Source organism: Brienomyrus brachyistius, chromosome 9 (assembly GCF_023856365.1).
Source record: "Brienomyrus brachyistius isolate T26 chromosome 9, BBRACH_0.4, whole genome shotgun sequence".
Lineage (NCBI taxonomy): Eukaryota > Metazoa > Chordata > Actinopteri > Osteoglossiformes > Mormyridae > Brienomyrus > Brienomyrus brachyistius.
In genome coordinates, this window is record NC_064541.1 from 29,503,147 (window position 1) to 29,530,655 (window position 27,509).

General features: G+C 50.3%; 1 protein-coding gene across 2 annotated transcripts in view; it reads right to left on the reverse strand.

The window, feature by feature from the left end:
* ptprub (protein tyrosine phosphatase receptor type Ub) overlaps positions 1-27,509 on the reverse strand; it is a 157,573-nt gene that overhangs the window by 73,567 nt on the left and 56,497 nt on the right. For both annotated transcript variants that reach the window (XM_049025265.1, XM_049025266.1), the window contains exon 3: positions 5,436-5,707. In XM_049025265.1, coding sequence (XP_048881222.1) covers positions 5,436-5,707 — 272 coding nt within the window. The remainder of the gene's footprint in view (positions 1-5,435; positions 5,708-27,509) is intronic.

Consider the following 27,509-nt stretch of genomic DNA (forward strand, 5'->3'; position numbering starts at 1 on the left):
CCCGCGATAACATCTGCACTTGCCTCCACCCAGCTCACTTCTACCCCCTCTAACCCCACTGCCCAACACACTCCTGTCCTCATATGCCATTTCCGGAAAGCGATTCAACCGAGGCAGTAAAGAGGAAACCCAAACAAACCGGCGGTCTATTTTTCCACGGGGACCTGAAGTACATGGCGATACAACAAAGACAACCAACACAGCTGCTCACAGGTCACATCAGGAAAGATAAGCAAATCATTTGTCCTGACTGAACTGGACCACGACTGTGGATACTGCTGTTCATTTTGTGTTTTATTTTTTTTAACATCTTGGCCATTATGACTGCAGGGTGTAACTGAAACTGGCTGAAAACACCCACATCTTCAGGGTTTTGAAGAAGATCGATGTCCCAAAGAAAATTTCCACAGGGGTGTCATTTACGTAGCAAGTCCAAACCTTTACTGGCAGACATTTTAAAAAGCCCCCCCCACCTTCTCGGATGAGAACCACACCTTGGCAAAGCTGCGCTGTTCTCAGGCCAGAGGTACATGTTCTCTCTTATACGGCATCAGAGCTAGATAATGAGGCTTTAAACACTCCCAGGTTTCTGACATCTGTCGGAAAACAGAGTCCAGCAGGAATTGCGGGGAAGGACATATCTGCTCATGGTGGAATGGGGTAGGACAGCGAGTCACCCACTGGCAGGAGAGCCAGCGAGAGTCACTGAAATGCAGGTCTCATCTCCACCCTGATTTTCTACAGAGCTGTTTGGACGAATGCAGCATTCCTCCATGTGGCTGTACGAAGACTCCCCCACACAGCACCAGTACCCCCGCCTCTGGGGTCTGTTTTGCCCAAGTTCATATTGCCTTGTTGCTCACTGCAGCTACCCACAAAACAAGAACAGGAACCCCCTCTGTCCAGCAAAGCTCTTCATTACCCAAGCTGAGACCTGACCACACTTTAATGCACAGGCGCAGCTTATGCACCAAACGACTCGCAGCCATGCGGTAGCATGCTATCGTCACAGGCCGCATCTGAAGGGAGTGCTCCAAGCAACTCCTTCCTGACCACCAACTGCTGTGTACTCGAGCCCTCTTCATTAATCTCCAGAGCTATAAGTGAAACGCACACTGGCTGCTAGGGGGAGCCAGGGAGCAGGCAGAGCGGGAGGTGCTGCGTGGGGCTGGAGACGCAGTCGCTGCATCTTTATCTAACCCTGTGCTGGCACACGCCGAAAACACCCCACAGGGAGGTGCTGATTTTCTTTCCTGTTAGCTTAAGTGAGGAAATGGAAACATAAGGAAAAGGGAGATGGAGCGAAAGAGAGAGAGAGAGAGAGAGAGAGAGAGAGAGAGAAAGAGTGTCAGGCCTGCCGCTCGCTGTCAGGCCTGGCGGCCTGGATAACATCTTTAATATTTGATAACAAGCCCCCCTGCCCCCCTCCCCAAAGCCGACACCTACACCAATAACGGCTGGAAAACATGGCAGACAGGAGAGGTTTCAAATAAAATATCAGAGGTTCAAGGTGATCTTTGTCTTCCATTTTAATTCTCTCCCCCCCCCCCCCCTTCCCTCCCCGTTCTTCCCACACGTGAGTGAGAAAGCTATGAGCTTGGGTGTCACGGTGACGAGGACGAGGTGGGGAGCAGCCATCTCCGCACGGAAGCAGCTACTTGGTGTTTCCTGACGTACAAGAAACATGCAATTAGCGTCCGGCGTTAACATCCAACGGTAAATAAAAGATGATGAGCATTCAGCTGGAGGCCGCAGGGAACAAACCATAAGGTATAAAACACTAAGAAAGTAATACATAAATAATTTGTGTATAATTACACACGTTGTCCCCAAGCTCATTAAGTTATCTCAGGAACTCTCAAGTTTACCTCATCTCTCACCACAGTGTTCATACGACATGGGAGGTGATTGGCATTATAAGCCATTCATGATCCGAAGCTAGAAAAGATTCATTTCCAGCAAGGCCTTAAACCGACCGAGTTTTGTCTGGCAGTTAACCATTCATTTCCCTGATTTCCCTGTCGTAGAGCATGCGGCCTGCTCACGTGCAGCGAGGAACAGCACAGACTGGGAGACGCTGTGTGGGATGAAGGGCAGCCCCTGACCTGTGTGACGGGGAAGCACCATGTGACACGGTATCTGAGTCTGCAGCCCCTCTGGAGCCCCCCCGCAAGTGCTGCAGGAAATCCTGCTTCCTACTGTTGACACACTCTAATGGGAAATGAGCCCAATCCAGTGCCGGATAAGTAATTAAGGAGGCTAATGAGGACTGTGTGTGTTTGGGGGCAAGGGGGCACCTTAAGAATCTCTGCACTGAGAACGGGGAGGAGAGGGCTTCTTCAGAGGTCTTCTGCTAACCCACTTCTGGTCCACTGTCACTACACGTGGCTACAGAGCCCGCAGCTTTTACAATCATCATTTTATCTCCGTTTGTTTCTACTTATAGATTATTTATCATAATCAAAGGACCTGCTTTTACGCTTACTGATCCTGTAGTCAGTGCCCTGAAAAAAGAAAGACAGACCAAAAAGTCTGCTCTCCCAGGGCATCCTGAGTCGGACTGCTACTACAGGTCCCGGGCTCGGGGTAACAGACGCGGGCCCCATTACACTCACCATGCCAGGGAAATGGACATGGGCTCCGTTACACTCACTGTCCCGGGGTCGAGGTAACAGACGCAGGCCCCGTTACATTCACTATGCTGGAGTCAGGGAAAGGGACGTGGGCAGAGCATGCTCCGCTTGGGGAAGGTGATGGGGTTAGCAAGATGGCGGGCTATTCAGGGAGGGGGCTCGCCCCTACACGCTCTTTATACTCAAAACCGTGCCCCCCCCCCCCATGACACCATCCACCATAAACATGGTGTGAGGACGGTGCTGGACCGGGACCAGGAGGAAGGAGAGGTGAGCCTGCTTCCTCACACTGGGGAAAGACAGAAGGCTGATGAGTAGGACAAGAGATGACAAGGAAGAGGGAGCAGGCATTCTCAGGGGCAGCTAATACTGGGTCCTCCCTCCTCTCCACCCCATTGGACAGCTGTCCCCCGGGGGGCGACCAGTACACTGAGTCCACCTTTGGCCTGCATGGAAATAAAAGACTGGCAATTTGGTAAGGTGGGGAGCAAGAACCAGCACTATCTGCATTGGGCCAGTCATAGATCGCAGGCGCCCTCCCCTCTCATTAGGCCCTAACAATATATTTACTGAATTCATGTTTTTATTGGGGGGGCATATGCAGCATCAAGTCATGTAAATAACATAATAGCTGAAACCATGTCCAGTGAGTCCGTGGGACTCGATGGGATACGCCTGTCTCTCCAAATCATGGAGAGGTCACACCAGTACATCAGAACATCAGAAACACTGCAATTTCATATACAGGAACCTCGCAAGGAGCAGGAGAGACACTGGCAGAGATGCTTGGACGCTGTAAACACTTCATCACCCAACTTCCCTCCAAAATATGCAGTTTGGTGTGTGTGCTGCATGTACCGTCGCCCGCACTGTAACCCCGTCCCTGGTGTTTACAGATCACCTCTCTCACGCCATGACGGCTCTGATGTCACCGCGAGGCAACTGGCAGAGTAAATCACGGTAACCGCGTGAGTCGCACCAGAACAGGGCGGCAACGAGGAATCTGATCTGGGCCGCGGCTTCGGGGGGAGGGCTGCTTCGGGGGGGTGGAGGCAGAGGGCACACGGAGGCGGGCCGCATCGATCCAGAGCGCTCTAATCTCATTACTCAGATTCTGATTTATTGAAGTGGGGAAGACTACAGAAGCCCAGGCTCCGTGATGCCAGTGGCGTACTGGACAGAACTGCCGCTGCCTGATTGCAGTGCCCGTCCCCTCCCAGCCCCCCCCCCCCCCCCCCCCCCCCCCATTCCATTACAGCTGTTTTTTTCTTCATTAACAGTTTTAGGCAAAGAGAATGAGGGCAAAAGAAGGGCGTGTTAACAAGGACACCCCCCCATCGTACCCCACCACACCTCCCACTAATCAATTTTCAGGTTTGCAGCTCTGATAGTGGATGCGTCTGCGAGAGAGAGAGAGAGAGAGAGAGAGAGAGAAAGAGAAAGAGATAGAGAGGCAGAGAGAAAGAGAAGGAGAGAGAGAGGGATGGGGAGACAAAGAGAAAGAAAGAGAGGGAGAGAGAGAGGGAGAAAGACAGAGAGAGATAGAAAGAGAGAGAGAGGGAGGGAGAGAGGGAGGGAGAGAGAGACAGAGGACAGAGAGAGAGGGAGAGAGAGAGGGAGGGAGAGAGAGACAGAGGACAGAGAGAGAGGGAGAGAGATCTGTATTACATGCCGATCAATAATGTTTGGATGCATGTAACCTCAAAGCATCATAGTGCCACTGTGCGGGACACAAACGCCGCAATGTTGCAGGTTCCCAATTCCGGGCCTCCATCGTTTACATATGAAGGTCACATCTCTTGCTGCTATGTGGCAGTTAATTAAGCCGGGGAGATTTTCGATAAACCACTCCTCCACTCAGCTTAATTGTGCTGTGACAGTTCCACTCAATGCACAGCACTGAAAAATTGAATTTATGGACAGGGCAGGACGGCCCTTCCTTGCTGGCACACAGACAGGCTCACAAAGTTGAGGGAATCAGGCAGCGATCGATCCATACGGGCCTTTTGTGAGAAGCTCACAGACTGTTCCATGTGGTAGGGCAAAAATCCACGGGGAACAGAATAGTTCGGGTAACGCAACTCTCTCCGAGGTCTCACTGGGTCCCACCCCGTTGACGTTAACCTGTCCCAGATCCGCAAGAGAATCGAAGGTAATTAAACAGATCACAAGGGCGTAATTAACACCGACCAGCCTCGTCACTCGATGGGAGGCCCCCATGATATGCTCCACTGATGCAGCACCTTTGCAGGCACTCACCATGCCTGGTGGGGAGGGGGATCCTCACACAGTGGTACAAGCTTCACTGCACCATCTACAGAGCTTCTGTACCAGCATAGAACTCAGTGACCACCACAAGCACTGGAGATAGCGTCTAGGATGACCATAACTAAGGGCTTCATGAAGTGAGGACTGACCATGTCTATCCAGTAGAGGGTGGTGGTGAGCCTGGAACCCATCTAAAGAAGCATACAACAGGCGACACGGTGGATGAGATGCCAGTCCATCACATTTTAGCGCACTCAGAGAAACCATGTTTTTGTGCTTTGTGAGGTCACGAGAGTTTGTGAGAAAACTCATACAAACAGAGAGGCAAGAACACTCGTCGGGATTCAAACCTATAAACCTGGAGGTGTGAGGCCACAGGGCAAGTCCCTGAACCACCAGACAGGAAGACGCCTCCATGTAGCCAAGTGATGTCATATCCTGTGACTGGCCTTGTCCCTTTCAGCTGCACCTCACAGGGGTACTGTGTCGCGCATGGGAGCCTTCTTCAGGCGGGGTGTCCAGTGGCAGCCTCACCTGGTACTCGTTGGGCCAGAAGGTGCTGACAGCCATCTCCACCTGGTGCCACTGGCGCCCATGTGAGCCAGATGCATTCCAGACGGGGCTGCCCAGAGGCCCGCCGTTGACCCGCACGTACGCCCTCAGCGCCCCTGGGCTGTGCCCATCGCGGCTGTACAGGAAGTAGCTGAACTGGACGCAGTGAGTGTCATTCTCACTGAGCGTCTGCAGCAGGAGGTGCGCCCGCTGCCCCGCGGCATGCTGGGAGCAGTTCACGATCATGTAGGAACCTGAGGGGGGAGGAAGAGAAAAGGCATCAGAGCACTTTTAAAGGGGTACATACAACAGCTGCAGCCACTGAAATAGGAACAGCAAAAAACTGTACTATTTCCATGCATTTAAGTTGCAAGCTATGCACAGCTTCTGGTAATAATTAACAATTAGCTGCTATCACAAAGCCCCGGGCTGTACCAGCCTGCACTGGTAATCTCCAGAAAGAAAATCATTTTCTCGTTTTGTTAACCGGCGTGGTTTTACTGTCTCTCAGAAATGGCACCCAGTTCTGTGAAAAGCTGCCTGCTGCAGCCCAAAGGCGAAGAGCGGGAAGAGGCATTAAGCAGCTGACAGGCGGTAACGGGGTCCGTCGCTCACGGCTGCTCCGCTGCAGAAAAACCGCCGGCTGCTCTACGCAGCGGATTCTTCTCACAGGACATTCCTCAGGGATCCGAGCTAAACCTCCACAAAATGAGCAGCTGAATCCGTGCTACGCACAAGCGCCCAGCTGCCCATCTCCTCCATCTCCTAAAAGGTTCGTTCTGCCACCAAACCTCCAGGAACTCTCATTAGACAGCCCTCCAGAGCCCTCCTCTGGGAGCACACAGAGGGCCGCCCCTGCTGTTTTTGTTTATGATGCCACTGGGGTGTGTGACAGGCAAGGGCAGTGAGGACACTGGGGCAGGTTAAAGAAGACGGGGACGATAGGTAACGTGTGACGGAGCCGGCCGGCTTCCTGGCATTAATCATGCTGACATGGCAATCAGGCCGAGGCGTCAGCCTTGAGGAACGCTAGACTCGAGCCACCTGCCAAGGCCCCCAGATGGCCCCCTGACCTTCAGGGCCCAGGACAGTGAGACTGAGAAGCACCGCCTCAGGACCAGTCTGTGTTGGAGGGGAGGAGGGAGATCTGGTGATGTGACATCCTCAGGCCACCAAACATGGCGCAATAAGCTTAATTTTCTGTCAGAGCATGCAGAAAGTAGAGGTGCAGGGGATCTGGCTGGAGATCTCACTAGTGGTCTGCAGCTCTGAAGGTTAGTGCCTGCGATCAGAAGATCGCCGGATCAAATCCCAGGATCAGGATTTAAACCACTGGGCCCTTGAGCAAGGCCCTAGAGCAATTGCTCTAGGGACCTTACTTTCTCAAAAATAAAGCATTTCAATTTGGATAGAAGAGCCTGCTAAATATATTAAATGCAGTTTTGGACTTTAACAGAGTTAGGAGGAAAGTTAGAGCAGAAGGGATTAGTCCAGGAGGCCAGAGAACAGGGGGCAATGACAGGCAACCTGAGAAACACAGAGAACAGGCCTCACTAGAGCTGTGCTTCCAGAACAAAAGGCTGGCTTTGATCTGGCAAACAGCAATTAAAATGCTGCATATCCAGTCCACATCCGGATATAAACGACCGCTCACCCAACTCTAGGGTCAATTCTCATTCGGCCTAATTCCAGGATGTGATCCCCTTATATCAGTTAGACACTGCTGGTGCAGTTACTTCTATTTATTACATCTATTACTACTGTGATGCCATTTGTAATAACCATCTTTCCCTCATCCATAACCAGGGGGACACCCTGGATGGGATGTCAGTCCATCACAGGGGACAAGGCAGGGGACACCCTGGACGGGATGCCAGTCCATCACAGGGGACAAGGCAGGGGACACCCTGGACGGGATGCCAGTCCATCACAGGGGACAAGGCAGGGGACACCCTGGACGAGATGCTAGTCCACCACAGGGGACAAAGTGGAGAAGACAAGTGCTCAGGATGAGATGTCAGTCAAACACAGATCACAGACTAACACAATTTTGAGACATCAAACTCACATCTTTGGACTGTGACTATAAACTGGAATACTCGACGGAAACCCACACAGAGATTACATGCAAACTCACACGCGCACACATAACAACCCACTCGCCAGTGAGTCACCACACTAACCTGTAATGAACACAACACATCTAATTCTCAGTGAAAGCATTCCTGTGAAAGGGTCCTGCTCAGACTTCAGATTAAATGGAGCCTGCACACAATGACATCATGGTTTTATCGGCCAATCAGAGTATGGTCAGCGTTGGCTGGAAATGCAACGCTGACCCTCCCTCAAACAGCAAAACACATTACATAACATGTGGATTCCATATTTGGTAACACACAGCAGACATTGCGCAAGTCCTTAAAACAACAACTTGCTTCGGCTCGAATTAGACACCAGCATCTCGTCAGTGATGGCACCCAGGCCCCCCCTCCAGAAGGGTGTCAGCATGACCCGCTCTGTGTTCAGACCCCACACATAGCACTAGATTGTCCCGCCCCCAATCTCACCTCTCCTTCCCCTCTTCTAAAAGCACCCTGTCCCCAATGTTCCCTAGAACAGCCTGGGTTTCCATAATATTCACTTCAACTGCTCCATCGAAAATGGCTACATCATCACCTCAGTTTAGCACAAAAACATTTCACTCCTCTTTCTGCATCACAAATCATGCCAATCTGCAAGCAGAGATGGTCTCCGTGCTGCTATGTTTCCTTGAATGCCCGAAAGCTCTCTTTATACATTCCTGTCATTTGCTCCACCTTACATCTCCTGCTTTAAGCATTAATAAAACGTTGGGTGAAACGGAGGGTGCTCATTCCTTAATGCTCCAGCACGGCCCCACAAAATAAAATCCCGTACGACTGAGAAATACTTCACGGTCAGATTTCTGGGAAAGCATTCTTTGAATAAATCGATGGCTGATTGAAAGCCTTCGGCAATCAGCCCTGCACCGGACACACCCCCAGACACCCCCAGACACCCCCAGTGAGCAGAGTGGCCCAGACAAGCTGAGAGCTGGGATCTGAACTTATACCCCGAAACATTAAGTGCTCCGGTCTCATGGTGCCCTTAACCTCTGCATGTTCTCCGTATGTATACAAGGGCTTCCTATGACAGTCATAACTGGTGACCCGCTGTCGCTACACTTCCCAGAGTGTATGATTTAGGGAGCTCTGTGGTGCACCGATATCCGAAACGAGGTGTTCCCCTGCCTCTTGCTGTGAGCTTCCTGGTAATGGCTTCCAGCCACCCTGTACAGGATAAACAGTTACGTATGATGGATGGGTATGCAGTCCTGGATGTAACCCATTTTTATGTCCTAGTCTGCCTGAAATAGACCATGGGGCCCCTGCAACCCTGACCAGTGAGAATATGGCTGCATTGTGGGATAGATGGATTTATGTATCTTTGCTTGTTATTACAATGGATATTTCGTTGACGGCCCCAGTCAGCATTGACGTTAGTAACCTGCTGTTTGACCTCGTCATCCAACCCTTACTGTGGGGTACCTGTGGATGCTGCGCTGAGTGACGTCCATAAGATATCGACAGGAGGATCAGACCTGGGATTGTCTCCATCAGTCCCAAAGTGCGGAGGCCACCCTCTAGCTGAACGCTGTGATGCTCTTTATCTGTTGTCTGCTTTGTCTCCACGATTTGCTGAGAAGGAGATCAGCTGACATGGCAGAAGCTCCACATGCTAAAAGGGCTCAAGACGGGCATGTGCCCAGTGATGGGAGGTGCCAGGGCATTCCACCCCCATCTCACATGGTAAATATCACCAGGGGCAGAGGAAAGGAAGAAAAGCAACCTCCTCTTTCCCTGTCTCCCAGTGGAGAGGTGTTGGACAGCCCTTGGTGGGAGTGGGATATTTTGGGATGTGGTGGGCGGGGGCAGGGAACGAGGAAGATCTCACTGGTGGCACTGGGCCCGTACTCCACCGACGGGCCGTCTGTTTTGGGGGGGTGGAGGGGTAGCTTACAGTCCTGCGCACAGCATATTTTTTGCACACAGAGAGAGATGGTGGTGGAGGTGGGGTGAGCGAACTTTTCATACCATGTATAGCGATGTGAGAAACACACATTAGTCATCAGTGGATAAAGCTTCTGCAGTCTGCTCACGATTACCTTCAGGGAAGAAAGGATTATGTGTTTTTCTGCAACAAAACTCATCGTAATGACTGCTGTCTTCTATTTAATAGCCGGGAGAAGCACAACTTGACCGCTGATAGTTGTGAACACAATATTTTTAAGTGGCCCAGAAGAACCGAGAGGCTCTACAGCCACCAGATCAGAGCAGTTCGTCAGAAGACGTTACAGCGGACAGACAGCACTTCGCCCGCTTTGAAATTCATCATGAATTTCACTTGAAAAGACATAAAAATAAGCTTTGGCTGGTCCCTGAATCTGCTGATCTTCAAAATAAATTCAGTTTTTTCCACTGTCTGTGTTTCCATACTCCATAGACAAATTCTGACGCAGTTGCTGGCCTCGCTTGCTACTCGCAAATCAACATTGCCCATATGGCGGATCGCCATATGTACAGCGGCGGAACAAAAACGAAAAGCAACAAAACATGCTAAATTTAGCCACTTCTATAAATATTCAACTGTCAATGCAAAAAAACGTGCATCATATCCATAAAGTAGGTCTTTACTTCTTGTTGTTTTATTGCATAACCTGGCCTGGAGGGAACCCAGCGTCACGTGTGAAAACTGAAGTTCCTGGTCCATTCCCAGCGTAATGACACTGACCTTGCTCTTCTCAACTAAACTGCCTCCCATCGAGGTAAATTGGTGCTGAATTACAGCGTGGGTGATGCCACACGCGGATATCAGGCAATAAGCCTGCAGAAAGCAGCACGCTCTCTCATGGTGGGGGTGGGGGTTGGGGGGGGGAGGCGTTCTGGGAGTGTTTAACCGCGGGATCCGGGGGTGGGCTCCGCCAGCGCTGGTGATGGAATTACCACCAGCATGCATCCAGACAGCCTCTGCAAGACCTGACAGAACATCAAGCCTGGTGACAGATAGGCCTGGCTGGCGGGGGGGGAGGGGGGGGGGGTCACACGCCCTGAGCAGGTGCCTGGGTGACAAGAAGATGGGGCGGTGAGGGATGCATTGACAGATCCATGTTAATGAGATATTTGTAATTACGATCTCCTGCATGATTTCCTGCATGATCTCCTGCTTCGCTCTGTTCCGCTACTCCTGCATTCATTCACGGTCCCCATAACAAAAAACACGTCTGTACTGAAACATTCTAGTCCAGAAATATTGCCAATGATCTCCAAAAATCTGATAATGCCACATCCAACCACCCCCTTCCCCAACCACGACCCTGGCTCCAAGGACACAATGCCATGCACAATGAGATTAGGACCAAACGTGGATTTAATAAGTCACACAAAGCACGCTAAGACCGGAGCCTGCGTCCTGGACCTGGGAGATGCTATCACTGATGCACCGCGAAAGAGGCAAACAGGTAAAGACAAGAGGGGTCACAAACACCTTCATCTGTGATGCCTCTGTTTTATTTAACATCTTTGGGTGAGTCTTTTTGATATCGGAGGGACTATTTCCAAATAGCAGAAGAATCACCACACAAGCCAGAGATAAACTGTTTCATTTATTTCATTGTCTCTTTTAACAGGACGACAAGAAGCCCATTATCTGCCTCCCACGTCACACGGCTTTGATGCGTCTCCTTCCTCGTGCCGCTGAGGTTTCTCTCCAAAGGTCCACTAGACATGCAGAGCTGCCTTCGGTTCGAGTGGAATCACAGGCTGTTCACGTCAGCCGGGGGGGGGCCTCTTGTTCTCCCTCCCATTTTATCTGTAGCTCCTCAAATGTATCTCCTGGAAGGGGGGGGGGCACTCCCACTCATAAGAAATATACTGCTATCCTTCTTCAAGAATAAAAAGATCATATTTTCTGCTGAAATGACGAATAATAAGAATGCTCTATAACATTTCTCATTCGGCAAGGTCAGTTTTACACGGGCCAGGGATTAGATCTTAAATTTCAACAGCCCCCCACTCCCACCTGCACACACGCAGAGGCCGGGATCCTCGCTGGGAGATCTCCGCCACCTTCAAGGCGACTCTTTCAAAGTCTCCGCCTGGCTGGGGCTTTCACACGGCGAGTCGAGGGCTCAGCTTGACGGGCAGCACAGGGCTAAAAGCCACTCTAACGACAGATCAAAGGGCTGGGCGCCGAGCGAATGTGGGGCTGCAAGTCCGACAGGAACGGTGTGAATTGGCTGGTATCGGAGCAGCGCCAAGTCCGGCAGATATGGCCACGTCAGATACGGCAGCACCAGGCTGCTGGGGCACAGCGAGGCCCGACAGGGCACCCCCCCCCCCCCCATTACACACCCCTGCTGCTTCATCCAGGCCTGGTCTTTAGTCACAGGCACAGCACTCACAGGCTCTCCATCCTTTTCTCCATACAGGGGTCACAACACCGCCAATAACAATGCTTACATCGTGTTCTCCAAAATGTCACACGATCCTCCAGTCCTTGCTACCCTTCCTGCTTTCATTACCCGCTCCCCCCACCCAGGACCACGATTTACCCCAACCTCTATCAAGCTTCACCATTCCTTTCTCCTCTCTGAGAAGACAGAGGCAGAAGTTTGGTTTGCCCCCCACCCCCCAGCTGTAGATGGAAGTGTATGCTGGGTGGGGGGGTTCCTTAAAGCAATAAAAACTCAATCGTTATAATTGTGATACTGCAAAATACCTGCTAGGGGCACTATGTACTCACTGGCTTAAAAGAGCACTCGGCAGGCTTGTGGCCTGTGGGGACAACTTCCTTCTGGAAGGGGGAGCCGGAAAGTGGGACAGGCTGACTGCGGGTACAATTCTTCACAGTCATTTGTTACAGTGTACACCCCAGCGCCTACCCAGCTCACTGGACTAATTTTTATTCATGAATAGTAACAATGCCTGCCTTCACATGATAGTCACTTATGGACGTGATTATTCTTCGGGACAGTGTGTATTTGATACATTTTGCCCATAATAACATGTTGCTCACTGAGGACAAAGAAACACTGCCCATAATTTATTTACAATCAAGCTGCTTTGTTTTCCATTCTTGTGCAAAATATCTATCCATCCATCCAGCTTATCCAGTACTGGACTGAGGTCAGCCAGGAGCCAATTGCGGAAATACGATACGAGAGGATGCCACTTGCAGGGCACACAAAGACACACACACACAAACACACACACACACACACCAAGTTTCTTCCTATCTAAATGGGGACCGTCCATTTATTTCTATGGGAAAAACCCTAATTCCAATCACGACACCCAGCCCTAACCTTAACCATAAGGAACCAACCAAAATACAAGACTTTTGGCATTTTTATTTTTTTGACTGCATTCACAGATTTTTATAAAACTGAGGTTATCCAAATGGGCACCTGAAGAAGTCTCCCCAAAAGTAAGGAAGTTTCAGGTCCTGGAGCTGCGAGGCTACAGCATGTCCTACAATTTGCGTATCTTACTGAACCCGAACTGCAGCCCCTATTGATATGAAGATATGATATGAGGAGGATGCGTCGTACTGCTGAGTCAGGGAAGCCATGGCCTTCATGCACGTAGCTGTGGATCTGCACTGATCAGGAGACCAGGTGCAGCTGTGCTGCTGAGCCCCAGGTTAGCCGTCAGCCTCTCCCTCCTCTCAGCATCCAGATCGGGGTGGGGGGGGGGGGGGCACACGTAAATGTATGGAGCATCAGAGATGAGAAGGGGAATCTGCTGCCTTGAGGGTCCTTTCTTGCTGCTGGCCAGCAAAGGGCGGGGACTCCCCCTCTGCGACGAGGGGACCCCTTTCGTCTTGCTCCTCTATGGGCTCGTTTTTCTTCAGGCAAACTCTGAGGGTAACCTCCAGTCGCCCTCAGGCCCCCAGGGGGGTAGCTAGGCGAGTTATGAGCAATCTGCAAGTGTGGAGCCAAAATAAGCTCCCCTTCCTCTCACTTCCCATCAGGGAGGTGGGGCTTTTATGCTCCCGCTGGCCACCTCCCTCTACACGCTACCGAAATGCACAGCAGCAGACCAAAGCCAACAGCTCACCTTCACCCTAGAGGATATCTGTCAGATCTGGGGCACCTGCGAGTGCCGTCGGCCATTTGTATGATTACTTGAATACTCTATTTTTAGGATTTAAGGAGAAACTGAGATCCATTCCATAGCCTCACAGCGGGGTAAACCCACAGAGCAGTCTGCAGCTGAGACTGCCAGGGGGATTCTGGGAGAATAATCAGATGAGGCACAGGGACACGAACCGGGGGAGGGATTGTGGAGCATGATATGGCCTTTTTTTAAAACTTGCCTATCAGCTTGAACAAAATAACTCCTATGATACTGCAGCCCACAGCAGGACTAAGTAGGTGAAACGTTTGCAGAAAGCAGCACCGTTCTTGTTCACCTTTTCCGGAACCCCCTGGCATTTCTTGGACCCGGTTTTTCCCATCGCAGTACGTAGACGCCGGCATGAGCCATGCAGCTTCTGGCAGATACGTCACCGGAAGGCGGCTACATCAGCCTGCAGTGCGTCAGGAAGCGCGTTTAACGGCTCCTTTCATAACCCCCTTGGAAAACGGCTTTTATGGCACCTACTGACAGTGCGGTTGTAAAACTGTGCTGTACCAAACACGATTTAATTTGATTTATGTCGTGCAGCCAGGAACCGGCTGACAAAACTGATGAATGTAAGACCCGCGGAAAACTAACAAGTAAAGAAGCCTAAAAGGCTTATTTAAATGTGTGACTCCAACAGCACATTAATAATGATTCACCTACCATATGCAAATGTGGAAAATGAGCCAGGTGACCGATTGGATGGAGTCAGCAATGCTGTCCCACATGTGTATCAGGCCACCAATCATAGCCACCTTCCCACTGAGCCTGGCTACTTTGGAGAAGACAGTTCACCTCAATGGCTGCAGAAGGCTCAGGGAGAGGTTTGGGATGCAGAATTTTAAAAACAAATCCAATATCCAAGACTGATTATATTAGCCCAATGGAAGCTGAGCCTTCCGGATAGTGAGAGCAGATTGGAGGGACCAAGAACGGCAAAAAAACCAACATCCAATCTTCATTTGTCCTCAAACATTTATTTTAGACATAATTGCCACAGCGAACATTTTTAAGACATTAGTAATCCCTGGGGTCACCATTCTCACTCGGTGTTGCAGGAATTTAATTGTAGAGCTTTAGGCAGACGTCAATGGAACTTAAAATCAACGCTAATGAATCACAGTAAAAAGTCATTCAATCAAGAACAATTACAAATGAACAGAGGCATCGAAAGACACAAACCAGTCCCCCATTTACAGACGTGATTAAAAGGGGGATATTATCCCTGCTAGATAGTTTAGTTACTGTACTAGTCTGTGAAACTTTAATGTAAGAGGATGCAAAAAATTATATCTAGTAATTGTTCAGCACATGGGTGGGCAGGCTAATCCCTCTCTTGGGAGGTTCCGGCCTAATTGGAACGGCATCCTCCAGAATGAAATCACCGTCACCTCCACCTTCGTCATCTCCGAGGACTCCAGTCCTGCACTGGTGCTCAAAGGACATGGCAAGAAAAGTTCTTTGTAGCTGCTTCTACGAGGTTTTTGTATATTTGTTTTTTTTTTTGGTTGTATACCAACATGGCTTTTTGCTCTTCGTTTTATAAAAGATTCAGGTAACACAGTTAAATGTGAAATGGTTGTCCTGTGTGTTCCAGCAGGAGGTTCAAGTTACTCAGACCTTAGATTCTTCAGGTATTTTAGACCCTTAACCCCCTCCGCCCTCTTCAGATCCTCCAGGCCTTGGGCCCACCTAAAGCTTAACCTTCAGCAGAACATGGCTCTGGAATGAAGGGGAAATAACTGTGAGCTTGCTGAGCAAGGTTTGGGATTTTGGCTTTTCTGCGGCGCGAGCCCAGGGATATCTGCCGAGAAACAGAGGGTAGATGACGGTGCTGCTGGAAGCGATGGCGACCATCCAGGGCAGGGAGAGCCGCCTTGGGTGGCAGTGAAGTCGGAGCCCCTCCTCAGCCTTCCAGACCCCTATGAATATCTCACAGAGCTGCCAGTGAAGCAGAACCATGAGACACAGGGGGCCCATATGTCCGGTTAGTACTGTCTGAATCGAGCATCTGCTGTGAGACTGGTCAGCTGACAGCCACCACTCCCCCACCCCCCCAAGGAGCACTGCAGAGGAGGAGGATGCTGCAGCAACCCCCAGATGCCACATGACAGTGCCCCCAAGGTTCCGAAAGTGATCCTACTGCAGCCTTGGTTCTGTGGCGGTTCTCCGGCAACAGGGACACATGGGTAACCTCTACAGGTGAACCTCTAGTTAATGCACCCTGAGGCAGAGCATGCCAAGCTGGCCCTATGAAGGCGGATGTGCTGGGATGGCGAAACGGCCCGGCATCTATAACCAATGACGAGAATCTAGGGAGGGAGAGTCTCCGCATCCACACACTGCATACACCACTGTCTCATTCAGCACTGCCAGTAGCATGCTAAACCACTGCAAAGACTCATTTATCACCACTAGGAGCATGCATGCTAAACCTCTGCAAAGTCTCATTCCGCACCGCTAGCAGCATGCTAAACCCCTGCAAAGTCTCATTCAGCACCGCTAGCAGCATGGTAAACCCCTGCAAAGTCTCATTCAGCACCGCTAGCAGCATGGTAAACCCCTGCAAAGCCTTATTCAGCACCGCTAGCAGCATGGTAAACCATTGCAAAGCCACATTCAGCACCGCTAGCAGCATGCTAAACCCCTGCAAAGTCTAACTCAGCACCGCTAGCAGCATGGTAAACCATTGCAAAGCCTCATTCAGCACCGCTAGCAGCATGCTAAACCCCTGCAAAGCCTCATTCAGAACTGTTAGCAGCATGCTAAACCCCTGTCTGCCCCCCGGCTAGACTTGGTTCACAGAGTTTGCTCTGTTTTTCGCTGATTAATTATACATCTGCGTGCAGCCTCGTCAGCATGATCATGTGACCACGGGAGCACGCCCACGGTAAGCAGCCCCTAAGCACCGCACTGCTCACCCTAACCACATCACCGCTTTTGTCAGAGCTACACGATCTGTTTACTCTGATATTCTCTGACCACCCCCACCCCGACACGCGAGCACTCAGTGGGATGTGGAGAAACCCCCCCGCGCCCCCCATGATGTCTCGCTCTGTCCTGCCCATGTATCCCGATGTAACCCGGGCATCTCTTTAACTGCACCCACACTGCCGATCGGGCGATCCTGGCCACAGTGCTTGTTGCCGTGGCGAGACGAAGGGCAGGTAACAGAAAGAAAGGCATTTCAGTTCAGCAGAGCCAATCTCTCTAGCACCTCTGCCTTTGCCCCCCCCCCCCCCCCCGCCACATCTCCGCATTTAAGAAGAAGCGACGGCTGTCAGCCGACAATGAGGGGTGGGGGAGGCCGGGCGGGGAGGCCCAGCGGGCGGGGGGGGGCAGGGCCCTGCAACTCGCTCGACTCTCACATGCCAGTGAATTTTCAAACGTGGTTTGAAAAAAAAACTCCATGTTCAGCATCCGCCATTAACAGGGAGAAGCGAAATCCTCACCCCGGAGCGAACATGTGGACGTACAGCAGAGGCTTACCAGTGGATAACAAACCCAGTAACATGAAAAAACTTGCACTATTTCAAACGTCTGCTCCTTTATAGTTGATCCACGCACCTTCCATGATATATCTGATGACAGAGAACAGAGGGTAAGCACCAGGGGACACCCTGGATTGAACAACACCCCTGATGAGAGTTCTACGAAGTTCTACTTTAGTTACAATTACCAAAGAAAACAAAATGGATCATTCTTAAATTATATAGTGAATTACAAATCACAAATACGCAGAGCATAAAAAGGTTTAGAGCAGTGATTCTCAACCCGTCCGTGGGGACACCATATTTTTCCTTCTTCTCAGCTCCCAGGACACTTGTACCAGGTATTCAATCCTCCTGTTTGGCTGCGAGCTGAGAGGGAGCAAAAACGTGGACTATGTGGGGGTCCCAGAGAACCGGGCTGAGAAACACTGGTTTAGAGGACCGTGCAGAGTAGGCAAAGGCCAGTAAATGGAGAGCAAAGCTCTCAGAAATCCTGTGAGCAGATACTGAACGGGTGACTCCAGGTCTGGTGTGTTTACACTGATGTCTGCTGTCTGTGTTACGGTGCTGCAGGGAAGCAATTAAACCTAAGTGTTTGGGTATTAAGGAGGCTGGACCTGATCCCAGGAAGAGCACGATGCGGGAGACACCCTGGAAGGGATGACAGGCCGTCACGGCAAATAAGTACACAGAGGAGGCCAACACGGGAAACTGGAGAATGGCACGGAGAGAGCGGGAATGGAGCTGGTGAGGCGGGAGGGAGGAGCTAGAGCACGGGGCTGCCTACTATAGCGGCACGTCGCTCGGAGCCGAGCTCGACTTGCGTGGAACCACACTGGGGCTGCACAGCAAAGGCTGAGCCCCGCCCCACCTGCTGTGCTCAGCTTCAGAGGCATGCTTCAAAGAGAACACAGCACGCTGAAGGGAGCTCGGCAAGGAACCGGGCCAGCAAGCGGCGGAATTAAAGGCTCGGCGTGCGAGTCTCCCAAAGCTACGGAACGGAGACGCCACGGCAGCAGGCAAACACTTCAGCGGCTCGACCCCTGGGGCCTGACTTAATACCCACACGGATTTTCAAAAGTCACCAGGGAAAAGTACGCTTGGATCCAGTTTAGATCAGGACAAAGAGACACAAAAAAGGTGACAAAGATCTGAATAAGCCTCTCAGTAGTCTTTCGATTTATTCATATCAGCACGAGATAAATCCTGCTAATAGCAGGCATGGAATTTCCAAACGGGCAAAAGAGTCTTTGCCTTGTATGAAAGATTATATGCTTATGAAGTCAAAGGAGGCACTGAATGGCCTGGCGGAGCAAAACAGGGGCGAGGGGCGGGTCGAAGATGTGGGCACCTGAAACATCTCCAGAGCCTGCAGAGAGCGGCCTTCGGCCCCCCCAGGAGTGTCGGCTTTAGCAGGAAGCCCCCCCCGCCCGTTCTATTCAGCAACCCCTGATCCCACTTTAGGGTCACTCCCCCTGCTGGTCGCAGTAGTGCACTTGTCTGCAGAATGTGGACAAACAGAATTTGCTCCGGGTTTCATGCTAATGCACCAGGCCGACAGACAGTCACACAGTGATCAGTGCTCTCTTCCATCTCATTTTCTTAACATAATCTAGGTAATCTGGAAAGGATAAAAACATTTAAATCGCAAAGCCTGCAAAGTTTTGTTTCTTATGACAGAATATAAATGTTATATAACCCCCCCCCCCCCGGCCCTCTCATTCCATGATGTAAGAATAGCATGTGCATGACTTGCAATGTCGATACTAATATTGCACCTCAAACCAGCACTATGTAGTATTTTTTTGTACTGAAATCTGAAACTCTTTTGTTCATGGAGAGACATTCAAGTAAGAATTTCATTGCATTCTGTACACTGTACTTGGTACATGGAACTTTTTTCTCTTGCCTCTGAAAATATTCTTCTAGTCGCTCATTCAAAAAAAAATCAGATGCTACTTTAATACTGTACTGTACTGTATATAAACACATGGTACTGCAACAAAAGGTGGCTATACTACAGATTTCTAGTGATACTGCATCTTGCGTCAGTGTAGCGTGAATTCCATGCACAGCTACGTAAGGGTGTGTGGAGAACTAGAGGCACATGATACGGCAGTGCGTGTGGAGAACCAGAGGCACATGATACGTAAGGGTGTGTGGAGAACAAGAGGCACATGATACGTAAGGGTGTGTGGAGAACCAGAGGCACATGATACGTAAGTGTGTGTGGAGAACCAGAGGAACATGATACGTAAGTGTGTGTGGAGAACCAGAGGCACATGATACGTAAGTGTGTGTGGAGAACAAGAGGCACATGCTACGTAAGGGTGTGTGGAGAACAAGAGGCACATGATACGTAAGTGTATGTGGAGAACCAGAGGCACATGATACGTAAGGGTGTGTGGAGAACCAGAGGCACATGATACGTAAGTGTATGTGGAGAACCAGAGGCACATGATACGTAAGGGTGTGTGGAGAACCAGAGGCACATGCTACGTAAGGGTGTGTGGAGAACAAGAGGCACATGATACGTAAGTGTGTGTGGAGAACCAGAGGCACATGATACGTAAGTGTGTGTGGAGAACCAAAGGAAAGATGAGGGCTGGGTGGTACATGCATGATTGGCAGGTCCAGCTAGACCTAAAACCTCTAGCTCTTCCTCTGCCTGGATGAAGCAACTCACTGTCCTTGAAAATGTCACTTCCTGTCGGAAACACGCCCATGACGATATTGAACAGAATGTTGTTGTAGGAGACTCCCATGTCGCCATTTCAACATGGCGGCTTACACAGTCAATAGCGTAATAGTTAGAAATGTAATTGCACGTGGTCTATTTAGAAAATACCCTATCATGAGTATAAACAGTATCCTAGCATGCAATATCCATATTTTTACCAGACTTGTTAGTGAATTCTGTTTGTTTGTGATTTGTTTGCCTGTCGAAAAAAAAGAATATCGTTTTGAAACTAGTTTATAAACCTTTTAATTTGACTTTCCATGAGCTTTTTGTGTTCGGAGACCAACAGCAAAAGCGTGTCCGTGGAGGCAGCCATGTTTGTCCCAGGATGTGTAGCTTGAACAGGAGACTGGTCGGATGTGACGAACCTCGGAATTTTCGACTTCGCCGAGATTATCGAATGGAGCATTACTCCTGCATGGAGACGTTCGAACGGACTCAAACTGGCCTAGGAACTCTGTGCATGTTCCATAGGATCCCCCCCCCCCCAAACTTTAACCCAGAAGTAAAAGAAGAAGCCTGGAGCATAGCAGAGGATGTGCAGTTCCTATTGCCTTTCTATCAGCGTGAAGCTGGGTGTTCTTCTCTGACCGTGCCATTAGTAAGGCATTTTGAACTCAGTGGATGTTTTTTTCTTTTTCAGCCCATTTTCTGTAAACCCTGGAGAGATGGTTGTGCGTGAAAATCCCAGTAGATCAGCAGTTTCTGAAATACTCATACCAGCCCATCTGGCACCAACAATCATGCCACACTGAAAGTCACTTAAGTCCCCTTTCTCTCCCCATTCTGGTGTTCGTTGTGAACATTAACTGAAGCTTGTGACCTGTATGCACATAATTTTATATATTGAGCTGCTGACATATGATTGGCTGATTAGATATTTGCTTCAACAAGTAACTGAACAGGTATGAAGTAGCCAGTGAGCATATAATGGCATCCTTAGGAAAAAGGCTCAGTGACGCTGCATGTAATGACAGATGCATAGATATTTATTTCTTCATTATTTCTTTAGAAGGCCTTCTCCGGCGCAGTCACACACACACACACACACACACACACACACACACACACGCACTTTCAGTTGCAGTCGAGTGCTAATCGCTGAGCTGCGAGCCTTCTCATGGCAACCCTTTGTTTAGTGCTGGGAAAGCGAGGGCAGGCGGAGAGAGAGGCGTAAGTGGTGGGCCCCTCGTCTATCAGGCTGGGGGCCCTGTGGGTCTTCCAGAGAGGGATGCCTAAGTGGTGGGCCCCTCATCCGTCAGGCTGGGGGCCCCGTGGGTCTTCCACAGAGGGATGCCTGAGTGATGGATCCCTCGTCCGTCAGGCTGGGGGCCCCGTGGGTCTTCCACAGAGGGATGCCTGAGTGATGGATCCCTCATCCGTCAAGCTGGGGGCTCCGAGGGTCTAGCAGAGAAGTATGCCTGAGTGGTGGGCCCCTCGTCTGTCAGGCTGGGGGCCCCGTGGGTCTTCCACAGAGGGATGCCTGAGTGGTGGGCCCCTCGTCTGTCAGGCTGGGGGCCCCGTGGGTCTTCCACAGAGGGATGCCTGAGTGGTGGGCCCCTCGTCTGTCAGGCTGGGGGCCCCGTGGGTCTTCCAGAGAGGGATGCCTGAATGGTGGGCCCCTTGTTGCCCAGACAGGGGGCTCCACGGGTCTTGTGAAGAGCGGCATCGCGACACAGCTTCTGTTCCGACACCTACAGCCTGTCCGTCGCCCCTGGCTGTCAGTCAGGGCCCCACTGTGCCCCTTCCACAGTTATGGAAGGATAACAGCTGGGTGGTACATTATTTGCAAAAAGATTTTAACAAGTAGAAAGGGAACATTTAAGACTGAGATGACTGAAATATATAAACTTGCCACGCATCAGGTCTGTTCATGTGCCTTTTTTCTAAAAGATGCGTCAGTCTGCACCCCAAAGGCCGTTGGTCAAAGGCAGAGAGCCTGATGCTTCTCCGTGACAGACGCGAAGAGACAGGCAACGTCTCTTCCTCACAGCTCAGGAATGGACCTGAATGTCACTTTTTTCCAGGACAACGATCAATCTATCAAAGCATTTCATGTCACTGATGCAGTACTGGATGACTGAGGGTCTGGATTCTGAGGCACCAATTCAGCCACCTGTGTGTTTTTGTGGAACAGGAGGAAAACGGGTGACCCCCCCCCCCCGCAAAAAAAAAAAAAAACCAGCAGGATCAAAGGCTTAAGCCCTGAGATGTGAACCCACAGAGCCGCCAAAGGGCTATACAAAGTATCTCATATGTTTAGTGTAATTCACAGAATTCCATACATAAAATAAACACCAAAAATTATCTGAAGTCAGAAATCAATCTGATTTGAGGCGAGATCTACATTTAACCACGATAATATTTAATCCTAAACTACTTCTTATTCAGAACATCAAGTTTGCCCCCATATGTTGATCCTTTACCACCTGATGAGGGCGCTTTCTTCAAGCATACGAATTCCTCCTGTGCCTGGCTCTCCCCACCCACAGGAGCAGTGCACTGCAAAAGGACAGCGGCTGCACACCGGAAGGCTGGGGCAGGAGGTGAGGAAGGAGGGCGGTAGCATTAGGAAAGCCTTAGGACTGGTGAGATTCCTGTAAGATCTGGGTGAGAATCCTGCGAGATCTGCGTCAGATCTGCACAAGATCCATGCAAAATCTGAGTGAGACATGCCCTGTGGGATACTCATGAGATCAACACTAGATCCACGTGAGATCCATGTTTGACCAGAGTAGACACCGTTCCCTCGCTATCCAGGTAGCACTGCCTTCCACATGTTGTATATATATTTTTACACCCTACTGATGGCCCTTTGAAGCGCTGTGCCACCATCACCTGGATCACAGACACGGGCGCCACTCTGTCGGGCCGCCGTCGCCCGGATCACGGACACGGGCGCCACTCTGTCGGGTCGCCGTCGCCCGGATCACGGACACGGGCGCCACTCTGCCGGGCCGCCGTCGCCCGGATCACGGACACGGGCCCCACTCTGCCGGGTCGCCGTCGCCCGGATCACGGACACGGGCGCCACTCTGTCGGGTCGCCGTCGCCCGGATCACGGACACGGGCCCCACTCTGCCGGGCCGCCTTCGCCCGGATCACGGACACGGGCGCCACTCTGCCGGGCCGCCGTCGCCCGGATCACGGACACGGGCGCCACTCTGTCGGGTCGCCGTCGCCCGGATCACAGACACGGGCGCCACTCTGCCGGGCCGCCTTCGCCCGGATCACAGACACGGGCGCCACTCTGCCTGGCCGCCTTCGCCCGGATCACAGACACGGGCGCCATTCTGCCGGGCCGCCTTCGCCCGGATCACAGACACGGGCCCCACTCTGCCGGGCCGCCTTCGCCCGGATCACAGACACGGGCGCCACTCTGTCGGGCCGCCTTCGCCCGGATCACAGACACGGGCGCCACTCTGCCGGGCCGCCTTCGCCCGGATCACAGACACGGGCCCCACTCTGCCGGGCCGCCTTTGCCCGGATCACGGAGACGGGCGCCGCAATCTATATCGACAAATCCTTCCAGCGACACCTGACAGTACTCCAACGGTGGTTCAGAGCCCAGTGGTAAAAAACATTTTCTGAAAATGCATCCCAGCCCCATGATCTCAGTGTGGTGAGATCAGTGTGATTGGTTTTCCTTTAAACAAAAAAACCAAAGGGAATCTTGTAGGGGGGCTGGGAAGAGGTGGGGGCACTAATCAACAGGAATAAGTGGAGGGGGAGTGGTAATTTCACACTCCATCAGGCACTATGTTTACATGCACACTAAGAAAATCAAATTATTGTGTTAGTCCAACTAAAACATGTAAACATGTTAGTCCGACTGAAATAAAATTAAATCAAATTTCTCAGAGTCAGACTAAGACACCCAGATAATTCGATTGGGATTTGGTTTAGTCCAGCATATATACATTCAATCGGACTCAAACTGCATGCTTCACAATGCTTTTCCACCACACCAGGTACCGTACTTTTGGTACTTCAAGAAGGTACCAAAAGTATGGTACTTCAAGGTATTGGTTTTCCGCTGCCGTAAAAACTGGTACTGGTGCTGACCAGGGATGGGAGTCATTAAGAAATTATTGATGTCGGTGCCATCATCGATTCTTCTTATCGATCCGGTTCTGTATCGATTCCCTTATCAATTCCTAATCACTGTAAAATAATCGAATATTAATTTATCACTGACTATAATTTTGTGGACAGGTAATTAGACCTGATTAGCTACATTTTAAGTCGTCCTGTGCAGCTTCAGCACCAAAAGCAGCTATTTTATTAGCTGTAGTGTGATATGAAAGATAAACAGTAAATTAAAAACATTAGTTATAACAGTGTAGTAACAAGCACAAAGGCACATTACCACAAAACCAGGCCATCATTACTAATGCTCCTAAAGTGGACAAAACCCTAGTTTAATATTACACATCTGCTTTACAATGTACTGACATACTAAACTAATGAAAGCATTTCACTACCAGTACCTACAGAAGAGCTTTTTGATCTGCTGTGGTGAGAGGATGCAAACTTTTCACCACGAACTTTGTCACAGTCCGCTGGCACTCGTTCACCCTCCCCTCATTACACTTCGCTGCCTGGAAAGCAGGCGTCAGTGCGGTGTTTCATTTTTCCGGGCATGACGCGATTGCTGCCTCAGAGGAGGTATCGTTGCCACCCTACATGTCATCTTCTAAAATGGATGAAACAAACGTACATAATTCGTTTGTTTCAGAAAACGTGCCTGTAGGTTAAGGCACCGTAGTTAAAGTTACCCGCAACTATGGAGACGACGGAACTTGCAAACGGAGTGGCAAAAACATGGCAATCTTTACATGTGATGCTGTGTTGACAGCTGAAATGCTTAAGCATATTACTAGTGTTACCACCCTTAGAGGTGACGACGGCTTCGCATTGGTTGCACGCTGCACAATGGTCGCCCTTCTTTGTGAAATGCAGCCATGCCCTGGACAAGAAAATTCTGGTGCATTCGATTATTTCTCTCCAAGTCGGAACTCGGATGAAAACGTCCCGAAACGTCACGAAAAACGTCACTTCCTGTCGGAAACACGCCAGAATTTTCTTGTCCTAGTTGCCCCTCTGACGTAATTTCAACATGATGGCTTACACACTCAACAGTAATTCTATCTTATAAATCTTTAAAAATGTTTATTTTGTTAAATGCATTAATAATTGTAAATGTAATTGCAATTTTTTTGCCTCTTGAAAAAAGAACATCGCCATGAATGTACTAAAATATTTTATAAAGCTTTTAATGTCGTTTGACTAGTTTGTGTTTCATGTTTGTTTGTCTCTCGGAAAAAAATTATCTCTGGTCTGTCTGGTCTTATGCCAAATCTGCTAAAATATAAAGCAACAACACACAGCAGCGTGTTCATGGAGGCAGCCACGTTTGTTCCGAGATGTGGTAGCTGGAACGGGAGATTGTCGGACATGATGTCATTCAACTCGGAATTTCCGAGTTCCGAGAGAAAAACGAACGCGCCATTCTGTCTGACATCAACGTCATGAAAGGGCCGTGTTTCCGACGGAAACTTTTTTTGTGACGTTTCGTGACGTTCCAACTTGGAGAGAAATAATCGAATGCACCATTCAAGCCGCGGCACGTGACGTCATTTCACACGACACAAAAAATCCGGATGAATCGTAAAAATCAGTTCAAAGTTTACCTCTACTTCTGCATGAGCGCTGTATGCTTTCTCAAAGACAATCAAAATCACTTTCATCCTTGCTGTTTAAATCGCTCCTAGACGAGTTCGTGAGAAACTTATGATGAACTCCTTTTTTGTTTCACAAATACCCTAATATTTCTTATAACAAAATCACACTGCAATATTTGAAAATTTTCCAATTCCGTTCTGTCATAGTATATTATACAAAATACGTTATTTCTTGTTATACTATCCAGATCTTCTTGTGTCTGTTCTTCCGACCAGATCACAATTAACGCTTATGTCAGTTCATTTGTCCACACACCAACTATTATTAATTTCATAATTTTTTTAATAGATCAAGCAGAAAAAGCTCAGTACTAACAAGCCGAAAGGAGCCACATCGCCATTTATAGTGCCAGAGACAAACATACTTCAGTTGATAAATTGACTCCCCTCTCATGCATGTATACTGGGACAAGGACAGCAGTCTGATTAAATGACACAGTGCAGCTATGGTTATAGTTATATGGCTATAGCTCGACTTAGCTGTGCATGTAAACGTACTGAGTGAAACACTGGCATGAGTGATGAGGTGGGGGCGCGCAGACCGGGGGCCACCGCCTTGGCGCCATCGACACAGTGGCCCACTGCCCGAAAGCACACCCTGCCAGGTATGCCTGTATCAGTACTGAGCTTCGACTGGGAGTGGGGGGGGGGGGGGGGGGGAGGCTCAGGAGGACTGAAGCTGAAGAGAAAACATGTTGCAAAAAGCAAAGAACGCAACTAAAATAAGCCAGAGCCCCCGGACGCTCATTCCCAATATTTACGCCCCAGTAGGGACTCATACCCAAATAAAACAGGCCCAGGAGCAGGACACACTGGGACAAAACCGGCCAAGTTCCTGTGATTCCACAGCAGGTTTGATGATCTATAATAGGGGCTGGAATTCTCTGGGAGCTACGTCTATCACTATCTCTGCGGCCGGTTAAATTATGGGGGGGGAAGAGCCTCCAGCGAGGTAACAAGCATCCTGGGGGGTCTGTGGGGAGAAGGGGGGGGGGCATCAAATGCATATAAACACACGTGGCCACAAAGACGCAGTAAGGCAAAGTGCTGTGTAGCTTAACAGCTCTGCGAGAGGGATGGGGGTGGGGGCACATCTCGCTCCCCGGAGAACAGGAACGTCGGGAATGGCGAGAAGGATACGACGGTTTGAGCCGGAGCAAGTGCAGCTGTACCTCCACCGCCAAGGTCGCACAAGTCTGAGGATGGGATTAAATGTACCTCCCCAAGGTATCCGGCGAGCGGGTGGGCTGGGCGGGAACCGCAGAGACGGACTCGCTGTTCCAGGGTGTCAGCAGTGCGGCGTTAAGTGCTTATATTGATCAACACAGATACAGGGATCACAGGAGAGGTGAATCAAACACAGCCTGGGCTTCACAACTCCACACCCCGGCTGTTCCTGCCAGCATACATCCTACACCCTATGGCTACATCCGAACCAAACCCCCCCGACAAATACACCTCTGCATCTTCCTGGGTGGTGTGGTAGGGAGCCTCTCACACCATGCACTCTCCCTGTGTCCACGGGCTCGCTGACCCCACCCCTTTATCCACGTTATCAAACACCTTCCTCAGAAGATTCACTCCAGGTGATTTGGGTTTTGATCTACCTTCCATCGCCGCTGGCTATCTAAAAAAAAAAAAAAGTTAACTTTGATTTGCCCCTCAGAATGCAGTCAGACGGACGCGGGAGGCTCTCTGACTGATCTTCAGGTCACGCAAGATCAGCCTCATTACCGGCCTGTGAGCAGCATCTCCGCATCATGCTGTGATTCTTGCTGCACACAAACTTTTCCTCCTCCTCCCCCCCTTCTGTTCCTTCCTCTCCCAGCTGGCACCCCAAACGGCGGGAGGGGCCGAGAGCAAGTGAGCGGGTAGCGGGC